The sequence below is a fragment of the Anopheles stephensi genome, chromosome 3 (genome assembly GCF_013141755.1).
Source record: "Anopheles stephensi strain Indian chromosome 3, UCI_ANSTEP_V1.0, whole genome shotgun sequence".
NCBI classification, from domain to species: Eukaryota; Metazoa; Arthropoda; class Insecta; order Diptera; family Culicidae; genus Anopheles; species Anopheles stephensi.
Genome location: NC_050203.1, coordinates 76,167,767 through 76,181,711, shown reverse-complemented (window position 1 = coordinate 76,181,711; position 13,945 = coordinate 76,167,767). Strand labels below are relative to the sequence as shown.

At 50.2% G+C, this 13,945-nt stretch overlaps 1 protein-coding gene across 4 annotated transcripts in view; it reads right to left on the bottom strand.

Annotated features, from left to right (window-relative positions):
• LOC118510801 (serine-rich adhesin for platelets) overlaps positions 1-13,945 on the bottom strand; it is a 172,415-nt gene that overhangs the window by 2,252 nt on the left and 156,218 nt on the right. For all 4 annotated transcript variants that reach the window (XM_036053114.1, XM_036053113.1, XM_036053116.1 and 1 more), the window contains 11 exons: positions 12,997-13,317; positions 12,804-12,923; positions 11,576-12,730; positions 9,949-10,389; positions 8,890-9,687; positions 6,894-7,728; positions 6,415-6,800; positions 5,375-5,480; positions 1,912-2,081; positions 841-1,130; positions 62-757 (listed from right to left, as the gene is read on the bottom strand). In XM_036053114.1, the coding sequence (XP_035909007.1) occupies positions 62-757; positions 841-1,130; positions 1,912-2,081; positions 5,375-5,480; positions 6,415-6,800; positions 6,894-7,728; positions 8,890-9,687; positions 9,949-10,389; positions 11,576-12,730; positions 12,804-12,923; positions 12,997-13,317 (5,318 nt within the window). The remainder of the gene's footprint in view (positions 1-61; positions 758-840; positions 1,131-1,911; positions 2,082-5,374; positions 5,481-6,414; positions 6,801-6,893; positions 7,729-8,889; positions 9,688-9,948; positions 10,390-11,575; positions 12,731-12,803; positions 12,924-12,996; positions 13,318-13,945) is intronic.

Genomic DNA, 13,945 nt, shown 5'->3' with positions numbered 1-13,945 from the left:
TGCAGAACGAGAAGAGCGGTTAGTTTTGCAATAGAGAGAAGAATTTTGAAGCAGCACCTACCGTGAAGGTGATTTCTTGTTCTTGTTTTTCACCGCCACACTGTTATTGTTGTTACCGTCGGCAGAGTCCCGTCCGGACGGCGAACGGTTCTTCTCCAACGCCTGCTGCTGGAGCTGCTGCTGCTGCTGCTGCTGATCCTGATGGTTCTTCTCGTTCATGATGATCTTACGGCACGTGCTCTGCAGTGACCGCAGATCATGCTCAGCCATCTCGAGCCGCTTGGTGATCGTCTGCATTGCATCACTGCCGGGCGCGAGCGCCACCTCCAGCTGCTTCACAAGCCGCTTGAGTGCGTTTAATCGCCGTTCGCGCTCCGACAGGCTGCCATCAGACATGCCACCACCGTCGGAAATGCCACTATCAGACAGAGAACCGTTCGACGAAAGCTTAACGCACGCCGGAAGTACCGGAGCCAGTAGCTGAAGGTTCTCCTGGGCGGACTCTTGCTGCGGTTGAAACTGTCCGGCCTGTTGCTCGAGAAAAAGCGGATCCACCTTCTCCGAGAGGGCTTTCACCACCTCCTTCACGCTGTTCGCGATCTCCTCGGTAGTGCCGCCACCACTCTGCAGGGCACCTTCAATGCCTTGAAGTTTACCACGGTCCCGGTCCAGAATGTTGCGGAAATCGCTCAGCCCATCCTCCAGCTGCTTCCAGGTCATCATGGAGGTGGTCAGATTTTCGATACGGTTTCGAAGTCTGGAAAGGGAGTCGGGGGAGTGCATCATTAGCGACACGAAACTTGCGAATTTCCCTGCGAAGAGTAGCTGCCCGAAACTTACCGCACTTCGGCTTCATCCCAGGTACTGTACAGGGTGGTAATACCATACTTCAGCTCGCGATTGACCGACGTATCCAGACGGATATCGTTCAGACAGTCGTAGCATTCGCCACAGTGCCCACCAATGCAGCGTTCAAAGTTCTTGTCCCGTTCCAGCTGCTCCAACCGGGCGTCGACCGACGGGTCCAGCAGTTCCTTGCGCTGCTGCTCCTGGTTCGACACCCAGTTGTGTACGGTTGCGTTCAGCGTGAGCATCTTTGGCCGTTGGTTCTGCAGAACTTTGTGCTCATTCTGCGAGGGAATAAGAGACCAAACATGGAAAAGGGTTAGTAAAGAGTTACAGAGACCATAAGCTAAACAAGGCCATGTCAACAGATGTCATAAGGAGGGCTCTACAATTCACACTTCTTAGGGTGATTATGTTACACACTTTCATAACCTCCAAATTCAGTTTCACATTTCGGTTGGATACGCATCACCGTCACAACGCGTTTTTAATGTTTGTAGATACATGCGATGCGTGAGAGATACCTTGGACGGTGTCAAACCCTGCCGTCACCGGGCATAGCTTATCGCGTGAAGATCATCTTATCTCAAAAAAAAATGCCCAACACGCACCAGTAACGATCGTTCCCTCGCAACACGAAACACCTTAAAACGGCACATTACACGTGCAGCTCCACGTGGTGGAGATCGCTATTTACACACACACACACACACACACACACACCCAAGCTCACAATATCACGTTACGACATCGCACCAACTAGGATCGTTGGCCGGTACGCCGAACAGGCGGGTGTTTAAGATACGGTATTTTTTAATTACTTGCACACAATCATTGGCACCGCGTTGCACATTCGATCATCGTTTATTTTGATGCCACTTGAGCGGTTGATGCCGTTCGCGAGTTGTTGCGCTTGCGCCGGACGTAATGAGCTCGGAGCACTGTTTACAATTCACTTTCTACCGAGCGTGGGCCACCACAGCGGTTAATTGCTGCCTAACGAATGGCGCGTAACTTACATCAGTTCTAGCGAAACACTAGCGTCCGACATCGTTTTCGACTCACCTTCAATTGATCGATCGCCAGCTGGATGTGCGACTCGGAGCAGATGTTGAACGTCTTGCTGCCCAGCTCTTCCAGGACATCCTTCAGCGTGCGGATATCGTCCAGGAACTGATTGCTGATGACGCGTCGTTCGCTCCAGTTGAGAAGTCCCTCCCAGCAGACGATTGTATCTGTAACGAAGTTTGAAGGAATAGTTTGCGGGAAGGTATTGTTAGACAACCGTTTACAGGATGAGATAGCTAGTCAGGCTGAGGTGTGGTTCTGAGTACCGTTTAGTTTATCAGTCTGCACCGCCCTGTGAGACTTGTGCCTGATCGTCACCACGCGCGACATCGCACAGACAAAGTTTGTTACAGTCCACCGAGCTTCGGTTTGTTGATCAATATGTCTACTCTATGTGGTGGCATGGACACCTCACCGCATATGCCGGGCATCACCACTACCACCACTAGTCGTATTACGACCGATCGTCATCATGATCACCATAGAACGTCTCGCATAACACCGAAAGCCGCACCACACACAGATGATTCGTATTTCCTCTCTCGATGCGCGCTCGTAATCGATGCTTCCTCTGACATTAAAAATCACTTCCAATTGGTGTCTCACGTAACGCTATCACGGAGTCTATGCCTCGCACTCACTCGCGCACACGCGTTCTACCCTAGTGCAATGGTGCGACTACTCGCCGATGTACTAGCGTTCCGAGCGCACACCTCAACCGGCACCGCGCTCTCACTCAAGCGGGAGTGTGGCGCTACGGCGGTTCGACCCTAGACGACCCCTTCTGCACCATTAAACGGCTCACAAAGGCTCGCCCCACTCACTCACGCTTCACAGCTCGACTTTGCTCCAAAAAAAACAAGCTTGACACTAACCGCATACACTGCTCGAACGTGCCATTATCAGCTTACAGTTGCCAGACATTGGTTTACCACCAGCGTTGGCCCTACGCAGGCCGACCGCCAGTGTTCCACCTTCGACGAACACTTGAGTTTCATCTTCTGGTATCACTCTGTTCCGCTTGCACAGCCAACGATTTCGAGGCAAACGTGTGTTGTCTAACAAATTTGGTGCGGATGGAATCTAAATGAGATTTCCATCAACAGCAGCCGCGCACTCCAGAACTGCAGAGATGTAGGCGCTTACGACACTAATGAGCAGCTGAATTCCACAGTGAACTGATTGTTCTGCTTCTCTAAACTGGATTTACCAGATGGAAGATCGACACGCTTCAACCACTGAAAGATGTTGCTGGTTTTCCGCAGTAGGTCCACAAACAAGCAACATCCCCAAAACCACACACAATGGAAGTGACGTTTCGTCTGAAGCGTCAGCAAACCACCCTTCCCTATATTGTGCACGGGCATGCGCACAACATACTAATGGTCCTCCTACACCCAACTACAACCCCGGCACATGCATGTGAAGGAAAAGGGCAACAGGGCGAGCTTTGCTACTCTTTTCTGCATCCGGGGTAAATAAAAATGGCGAGCCGAGGCAACACCTATTCGGCGGATGTAATCGAATTACATTAGGCTATGGGACGGCCCAAAGACCTTCGGCATGGCCTTGACCTGCTTCTGGTACATTGAAAAGACACAGTATACGCACGCACCCGACCTAGATTCCCATTCGGCGGAAGGTGAATGACTTGGTTCGAGGTGACGAGAACGACAAATTTAGGTCATAGGTTCGGTGAATCGAGGTCGCGCAATCCTCACGGTCAAGGATGTTCGCGCGAAGGACACTGATATGCTTTCAAGGACACCGCCACACAGTTGGTGAGTGTGGAGAGAGCGTGCGAGATGCTGATAAGAGGTGCGAGGCATGTGCTTGGTGCGTATTTGAGATGAGCTTTGATCTACCGTATGCTTAATGATTTCTTTCTTCGATGACTTCTACACAGTCGCATTCTCTAGCTAGTCCTAATGATATACTTACCTTTTTTTTACATAGCTTCCGAACACTCTTCTTAAGTTAACTACCTACAACATATAATGCATGCTCACGGGATACTTCTGTTTCCATTACCTGTTTTCCTAACTAAACTATTGGTTAATGAAGATGCTGTTTGATGTTAGAAAACAAAAACATGCAAAAGCGATTAAATGTCGTTAAGTTAGTAATGCGAACTCTTAATAAACTGAGAGTATAAATACTATCCTGCTACCAACTACCAGCTACCGACGACCGGACAACACACAGACAGATCTGGACACCCGGACGAAACAAAAACGAACAAACGGAGCAACGAGCATGGAGAGTACCTACTGCCGGAAACCGTGTGCCTTGACTTTGATCCAAAAGTACATAAATAAAATGAAGCCAGTGCAACAAACGATGCGTTTATGTGTGGTTCAAAGGTGCAAGCGCCCGTGATGCTTTATTAAAAGTTTTATGAAGAACAACGACAAACGAACAGACAGAGATGAGAGTATTATGCAGTAAAACTAAGACTGGTGGACATTTGTCCAGAGTGCGAAGAAAAACAGAATGCGCTTATGCCCTACGAGCCGGTTTGTCAAGATAGCCTATGGATGCTTCTCGTTGGCCTGGCGATCGGCCACCTGGAATTGTGCAGGATAGCAAGGGCTTAGGAGCAAGAGAGTAGAGAGCAGTAGAGAAAAGAAAAGTGCACCACAAAACACACACACACACACGCACACATCAAATGCTTCGGACATTCAGATGATGCCGATGGTCAAACGTTTCAGTATATCGTCAGCACCGCGCGCCAAAGCCTTCGTGGTGGCGAAGGTGGCGCTGGCACTGGTCAAGCTTCCCACACCGCTCTCACTACCACTGCCCACCACCGCAGACGCACGCGTGGTGGACGGGAGTGTAACGGCGGGTGCGTTCGTCTTGCGATCGGAACGACCGAAGAAATCTACCAACCGGTAGAACCCATTCAGCACACCGACAAAAAACCGATACAGCGTAAAGTTACGCACGACATTGCCGATGTCGAGCAGGTAATCGATCAGCCAGGCAATGAAGCGGGTAATGCGAGCACAGCGACACTCTTCCCGCACCACGATCACCTTCTTCTGCTTCCGTGAGCGGGTCGATCGACCGCCCTTCCGGCGCACTGGCAGCTCGTACTCTTGCAGCTGCCCCTTGCTACCCTGTGGTCCGTTTGCCCTATCGCTACCGTCTGCGGTTAGTGTCGTCCTGCCGCCAGTTTGCGGTTTCATGCTCGCGATCGCCACCCTACGACCCCGCTGCCCGGCACAGCGACTCCAGGGCTGCTGTTCCGCTTCCAGCTGTCTGCCTAACGTGCTGGCGTAACTATCGGTACTGCTATCGCTACAGCTAATTGTACTATCGCTCTCGCTACCGTCCTCACTACAGTCACTGTCGTGCTCGTCTTCCACCTGTGCCTCCTCTCTCTGAGTCTCTGAGGTGCGGGCATTGGGAGAAGAAGGTTTACTACTTTGTGCACGGTGATGAATCCGCTTACCTCGTAAATCTTGGCACTTGGCAGCGGTTAGCACCGTGCCCGGCTGGCAGCGTAGTACCGACTCCAGGCAGCGGACATTCTCCCGGCAGGTGGTGATGATTTCGCTCTACAAGTGGAGAATTAAACATTGGGAAAAAACGGACATGATTAGAAATCGAGTGAAGTTTTGCTGACATTTTAAGGATATTAACGAACGATCGATGAACGATGGGGATGTGGTTATGGTAAAGTCATGAGAGTGGCATTAGAGTATATTATAGCCCTACTAGCAATCAACTTCTCCGACTCATTAACACTATTGATGAATGATAAATTAAGCCATTTTTTAATTAATTTTGTTGCATGAGCGTATGAACATTATTTGCATATTATTCTATTCCTCCATTCCTAACACCGGTATATGAGGTGCAGAGAGCAGTATGTGAAGGCGGTGCTTCATTATCCTTTTGCAGAGACGAACTTTGTTTTTTTGTTCTAACCATTCCAAGGTCTAATTATTATAACAAGCATTTCAATTATTAGATATCGTGAGCGTACTAGCAAATAAACGAATATTTACAAAACTTACTATTACTGGGTTTCCTTGGCTATGATTTATCTACGGGAACAATTCTGATTTATGCTAAAGAAAAGAAATTAAAATACGGTGCTCCATGCGATGTGGAAGCGAATATCTTTTCTCGATAGAACTTGGAGAATGGATTGTTTCGAACAACTCTTTTATAATTCTTTTTTTGTACACACATACAAAATATGCGTTAGAAAAAAATCAATTATATTTTCTATGTACTATGTAAACCACCAGTACCGGAATGTGTTTTTTCCCCACACATGCACTATTCCCATTTCCCTTTCCGTTAATCTCCCCAATCAAACAGCTTTCTACTGCATACACACACACGCTCTCTCTCTCAAGTTTTACCATAACACAGCTCCCAAAACACACACACTAAAACGAACAAAACAGCGCTGATACAGCAGCAGTGGACACATGCGTAACGCAAGCATAGATCACAGTAATAGAGAAGCATCATTCTTACGTAGTCGTCCGGCTTCAGCAGGTGACACTTGGCCTTCAACGCTTCCGTGTTGGCGAACCGGAGCTTGCTCTGGATCAGCAGCTTCTTCACCTCCGCCTCCATGTCCTCGTCGAACTCGTTGTTCGAGCTGCTGCTCGTTTCGTGCGACAGGGACCGCACGAAGGCGGCCGACGAGCTGTGCTTGTCCACCGAACGCAACGATCGTCGCCGAGGACCACCGGGAGTTGAGACGGCGTTCAACAACCCGGCCGGTACGCTCGATTCGGCCATCGTTGCGAGCGGTGTGGCTTCCAGGAATGAGAGCGATCCGTGCTTGCGGGCACTGACGTTAGTCGTCGATTGCGGTGGGCTTCCGGACTTGCTAGACCAGGAGTTCATATTGTTGCCTGTTTTTTTTTTTTTTGAGAAGCGAGAAAGTAAATGTATATTAAAATTCCTTTCTTTAAGTTTTTTTTTTTTTGTAATATCTTTAAGCTTACCATATCGATCATCCATTCGGTACTCGTCCAATCGCTTCCGGCGGTTCAGCGAATTGGTAGTCGCGTCCGACTTGTTGGCCGATTCGGACTTTAGCCGGAACCGAGGCGGCGACAGCGAATCCATATTCGCCGCCGACAACGACGACGAGGCACAGTCCGACTGAGAGTCGATAAAGTTCCGATAGTCGTCCCCAAAGTCTAGCAGCCGACGGGCCGCATCCGTATCCCGATCCTCCGAGTACGGTTCGGACATGTACTTTTCCTGATAGTTGTCCCACGCCTGTTCCGAGAAGCTGCTCATCTCTTCCGTCCCCGTGCCGGTTCCGTTCAGATCGGTTTCCGTTTTCTCCACACCATCTAGATTATAATTAGCGAGCGCCGCTAATGATCCTAGATTGAGACTGCCGCACCGGGTGCGCGTCAGTGAACCGATCCGGAACTCGGGCTTTGCCATCGGACAGCCGAACTCTTCCTCGCTGTCCTGCGAACGTTTCGTCGATCGTGCCGCTGTCGCCGTGTGTCGCACCGAGGATGACTTCCGCGACGAAGAACCGGACAGTGAGGAAAGCGTCAGCAAATCGTCCGACAGACGCAACCGGCCGGAAAATGATTCCGATTTGAGCAACCGTCGACTGGAGCTGGTGCTGGTGATGGCAGCACCACCGCCGGCCACACTACTGTTGCTGCCGGAAAGTTGAATTTCACGCAACGGTTGCCCGCTGCCACCGGTGAGTGCGTTGTACTGTAGGAGCAGGGACTGCTGGAGCAGGTGCAGGGTGGAGGAGCTGTGTTGCGGTGGTTGCGATTCATCCGAGCCGGACTCATCAATACGAGTCTGAAAAGTGGAACGAAAGGGAAAAGAAAGCATTAGATAACACCCGAATCGCCACACAGTTCAGAACCATCGACCATACTGCTGCGTTATCTGCCGGTGCACTGAAGGCTTAGAGGGTTCGCAACGCGACGTTAATGGAATATTCTCGTCACGTTTATCAGGTGGTGCAAAAATGCAACAACAAAATCAACACCTTGGAACAAATATTTACATTTTTATCTCACGACCACAGACAGCGCTCGTGGTCAAAAGTGATTTCTGATGAGAGCTCATTATATTTGGGCGATGATATCACAACGACGCCAAGAATGACGCCATTTTGCCAAAATGTTCCTCTTCAATATTTTATTAGATTTCTTCTGTAAGTATGTCCACTTGGAATGCATTATATTCCCCCTTTACTTACGTCATATCGTTAAAAACTGAATGCACATTCGAGAGGTTCAAGTAAATTTCGGGAAAAAAAACTTCACAAAATTCATGTTCATATGCATTCATGATGATTTGAAGTTAATTAAAATAAGTTATTTAAAACTTTCAAAAATACAGCAAGCGATCAGCATCGATTGGACAGCGTGGACGGTCTTCACGTCTTGACGTCTGGTTAGCAGATGTAAAGTAAGCAAACAAAAAATGATTAATCAAAAAAGCTTCAACACTTTTTTAGATTTGATCACTAGCCATAGCAGGTTCAAGATTAAGAGCAGGAAACATCCGCCAAAAGCTGAAGGAACAATGGGACAATTTTGTTGCTCCACAAACTTCCATATGATGCAACAACCTTCACCACAAAACCACACAAACCCATCGGCAGCCGCCGGGTGTAATATAGTTTTTACACGGGTGACGTTAACACAGTTCAATAAAATAATTTCCACTTCACAACGCGGACAAAAAAAACACCCCTAATTCGAACAAAACTTGGCACAAAATATGGTATTGTGAAACCTCTCGAACCTCCTTGTCGGTCAGCCTGTTTTGCCCGAAACCAATTTAAACGTCCAACACAACAATCCGCCACGGCCACCGCCATCCATCGCCAATTGCAAATGCCATTAATTCACCTTCAAGCAAGCGACCGCGGCAGCACACGTGTCCCGCACACACACACACGTTATTAGTTTATTGCAGCAACGCTGCTGCAACGCCGAGAACACTCACCTTACGACGCGGACGCAGCTTGCGCTTCTTGAGCGAACCCTTGCTTTCGGAGTTGCGCACGACGGTTTGCTGACTGGAGGTCGGTTTCATGCTGGCGCGCGATCCAACCATCGACGAACCACTGCCACGGGACATCGTGTTCAGTGCCGATTCGCTGATCGAAAAGTTGCGATGATCCGTCAGCGGTCGGTGGTTGCTACCCCCGTTGCCGGTACCTCCCCGGTCACCACCGTCGTCCTCACCACGCTTCTGGTCCGTTGCGCCACCACCGCTACCTCCACTGTCGGTGGTAGTTCCACCACCACCACCACCGTACTGATTAATTTCCACGCCGGACGAATTCAGCTGTGACATGCACGACACCGACCACGGCCGGTCGGTAGCTGAACGGTGCGGTCTACGCTTCACCAGCGTCGTGCTCGAACCGGTGCCCGTGATCGGTAACGAAGGGTTCGAGCTGGCGGCCGTTACTCCTGGTCCAGCGGCGGTTGCTGCAATGGCGGCCGAGCTTCCGCCTTTCGAATCCGTCGCAACACCCTCGTCGTCGTTCGACACGTCGTTCGAATTTTCCGACGGGTAGGACGTACCGTCATTCAGCAGCTCCTGGGACGTTTGCGTCTGTTCGCCCTGCAGACAGGTGGCGACGGAGTTGGCCAACCCTTCCGAGCTGTCCGTGTCGCGTGCGATCGAATCCGAATCGGTGTACTCGCCGGACGCTTCACAGTCGGTGGTTGGGGCGGACGTCGGCAGCAGGGGAGCGGTAACCGGCGCATCCAACGGTTGCTTTTCAAGCCATTCCTACGAGCGAGCGAGAACCGGCAAACAAACGAAAAGAAAAACGAAAGTGGAACATTAGCAAAACAAGTGTTTACAATTTAATCAGCTGGTGTTTCGTGCAACAAGCTGCGCCCTGCGCACTTTACCGGAGAGGGACAGGCTCCCAGTAACGCTTGTTGCGCTTTGTTTCTTCGCAGCGTGACGGCGTTTGGTCGGACGGAACTAACTAACCTTGGCCAGGCACAGCGCTTGCGAAAGGGAAGGAAGCTGGTCCACACTTACCTCGATCAAATTCATCTTCAGATTGCTCATGGCTTTCTCCGCCTTTCGACCGTGACCGTGATGGTGATGATGGTGATGATGCTGACCGTGTGCCGTAGCAGCACCGTGTCGCGGTTCGTGCGATGCAACAATGCTCGCCACGCCGCCCAACGGCAACGCTACCGTCGATGGCAACGATGATGAGAGCTGATGCTGCTGATGGCTGCTGCTGCTGTTGTTGCTGCTGTTGCTATTGTTTGCGCTGTTGTAGTTGTGATGATGGTGGTGATGATGATGATGATAGTAGTGCGGATTTTTCACCACCGTTTTCGGCGTACTGCCGGGACCGGCTGCAGCAGCAGCGGCCGCCGCGGCAGCGTTTTTGGCGAAAATTTCGTCACGCACCAACGTTTCGGCATGCAGCACTAACCTTTGTATCGAGCTGGTTGCATACTGCGGTGGCTGGAAGATCGGCGAACCGTTTGTAACGAAGACGTGCACAGAGAAGCGCGAACAGAAAGAAGAAAAAAAAACCACGAAAGAAATAGAAGTGAGAAAATGACGTGTATGTGTGTCTTTTCAACCGAATCCGAATCTGTTCCGCGGTTTGGCAATGAGACGGGCCCGGAGCACAGCCAACTGTACGGGAACCGAATCCGAACGAACGAACGTAATATGTAGATGGGTGAATTTTATCGAAAGAAAGAAAGCACTTCTAATATGCAACTACCGAACGGGCGTCGTTGTTTCGCGAAAGTAACATAAAACAAGCGCGCACACGCGGGGAAACACAAACCAAACTTGGGCAGGTATCTAAGGCCACCCCACCCGGGCGCCCAGATAAGATAACTTACACCAAACAAAACAAAGAGACGAGAACGGGGAAAAACAAACCAAACCACACTGTAACGCGACGCGCACGGGGTCGTTCGGTGAGGTTAGGCAACTTGTCACAGCGACGAGATCCGCGTGCATACTGAGCACCCGACCTGCTGGCTGTCGATCGATACCGCACAAGCAGACGCACGGCTGCAACATGGGTTGTATTTGCTGTGAAACAAACACACATTTTGCCACACTACTCTAATGACGTTGATTATCGAGGGAGTTCGCGCTACATCCGCATCCGATAGACGCCGGGTCGGTGGCGATGGCGGTGGCGGTTGGGTCTCCATTTTGTGGAGATGCAAAAACAACGAAAATAATTGCAATCAGCCACCACACAAACACACGCCGAGTTTTTGCTCGGTGATATATGGGAAGGAATGGGGGGTGGGGCTGGTGGCGCGTGTTGAGACGATGGGGAATAACACACTTGTGACCAGCTGCACGTAGCACAAATTTGTAAGGAAAATCGATACATCACAATGTCCGTTCGAAAGGGTTTGCATAATGTTAGGCTGAATAATGTGAAGCACAAAATGGCCATTTTTTTCTGATGGAATTTGATCATGAAACAGAGTAAAAGCAGGCTCATTAACATTCTACGAGAAACAAAAACGGAACAACGAACTTCGCTTCTGCTCGAACAATGTTAAGCACTCAACCAGCACATCACTTACGCCATACCTCAAGCAGAATAAATGCACACAAAATGCCTAATTAACCGGCAAAACACATTCACACTAACACACACACACATACATACCTTCGATCTCTTGGCACTGTTGACACTGTCCGAGCTTTTGCCAAAACTCCCGATCGACGTCATCATCAGCGATCGTCCTCCGTTGCGTCCGTTCGGCGTCGAAACGCCACCATTTTGCGTCGAATCGTGGGTAAAATCCAGACACTTCTTGGATTTCGGTTCCCGGCCCGCAGTCATCTTTAAGGCACCACCACCACCCGTCGTTACGCCTTCCAGCTCTCCCGGTTTGTTTTCCTTCTCCTCTTCGCCAGCTTCACGCGCCTGTTCGGTACGCTTTCGTGCAGTTAGCAGGTCCGCGCCGTGGTCGTCGTCTTCCTCCTCCCCGTTATTGTACACCCACTCGTCGTCTCCTTCGGACGAGGATGCGGAAGGTGAGGACGTGCCGGGGGAAGATTCATCCGACTTGGTACGCTCGCTAGAATCCTTGTTCAGCTCCGAGTCCGTGTCCCGATGTTTGAAGTAAAACGTGGCGCAGTTCTTCGATTTGCGGTTCGACCGGTTAAACTTGGACGAATCGCTCACCTTCGAACGTTTCTGCTTGCCAGACGAACCGATCGGTGAGGATGCTTTTCCATTGCGTAGCGGTACTCCTTTACCGATGTGCCGGTCCTGTGCGGTGTTGTTGAGCTGCTCCTTAACCGTACCACTGCCGTTCACAATCGCATTATTGTTGACCGTGTCGAGTGTGCTGCTCAGCAAGGCTGCTCCTCCATCGACCAAATCACATCCGATGATTGATTTGTCGCTTTCGAGCGTGGTATTGTTGTTGTTGTTCAGAATGTTCTCCTTCAGCACGGTCGCTGCGTTGACGGCGAGTGCGGATTCGGCTAACTTCGAGCTGGTCGTGGCCAGTGTCGTGGCATCGGAAAGTGTCGTGGTCGTCGAGAGGTTGTTAATGTCTGCTTCCATCATAAGATTACCCGAGCTAGGTGAGGATGTTGATGCTAGTGCGCTGCTCCTAATGCTACCGCTACCCGGTCCCGGGTGATATTGGATGTCGTGCTTCTGGCTGCTGCTGCTATTACCGCACCCGCTGCTATAGGCGTTGCCCGCTCCACTGTAGGCAATGATTTTGGGCACAATTTCACTATCGCTGCCTTCTGAATCGGCATCGAAACCAGCGTTGGACAGCTTCTTTACCTTAACCCATTCTTCCTGCAATTAGAAACCGGGGAACGTGACGCTTGTTAATATGGCGGCGAGCTATGACCGACGGATGTTTACTTACATTATTCAGTGTCTCGATGTGATTGGAACCCTGAGATTTGATGCTGGAGCTACTGACGCGTGCTAGCTTGTTAGCCGGCTCCTCATCCGTGTCCGACAAGCTGGCGTTATTATCCGAGCTCTATGGGTCAAAAACAAAGGACCATTCTCATCAGTTTACATCCAACCTTCTTGTCAGCTCAAGCGAAACTTACCGAAGTCTTGCTATCCAATAATCCTTCCAAAAGGCACTGTATCTCAAAGGCTTTCAGGTAGAGCAGATGGTACCGTCGCTCTAGCCCCTTCACTCCGCCACCTCCGTTCTCTCTGCCCTTGCCTTCGGCGGTTGGTGCTACGTTACTACTAGTACTATTATGGCCACTGGTGGTGTTGCTGCTACCGAGCGATGCAGCTTCGGCTTCCGGCGTGAGGGATCCCTTGCCGGATGCAGACGAGGCAGACTTTCGGTCACGTTCGTAGCTACGAATGCAAGCTGCTACTGCCCGGGAGTTGGATTTGATTTCGCGATAAATTTCCTGCAATGAGACGAGGATAAGGGTAGACTGGTTTAGTACCTTTCCTTGTAGTGGTGAGAAAGATTAGCCCAAAACACCGCGCACGGTTGAAGCACCTAGCAGGCTAATCGATTCTGCGCCCTGCCAACGTTGCCCTGATAATGTTATCACCAATTATTGGTTCCCGGTGTATATAGAGCCTGCACTGCAGTATGTTCCATATGGTAAAGTTGTAAAGGTGTTGGGCCCACCATGCGCCTTGTTCAACCGTTGTCAAACACTCACACTCACAAGCTGCGGATTGGCGTCTTAGTTAAGTTGGTGTGTTTTTTTCTCCCACATTAGGCTTATCGCAAATCAATATCGTAAATTATTATCGCTTCTATCGGAAAACCATCGGACGTGATGGGGTGTTAGAAAACCGATCGTTACCTTGTCATCACTATAGGAGCCGGGAGAGCTAAACATATCATCTAATTCGATGACAGCCCATCCCATTCAACTGCGGCGGATAACAATGCGCCGGCTGATTTTCCCATGTAGTATTGTAAACTGTAAAATTATGTAAATCAGGTTCCGTTTGCCACACGGGACACAACAGCTCAAAGCAAGCCGAACCCATAATCGTGGTGTGCGGTAGTGGTCTATA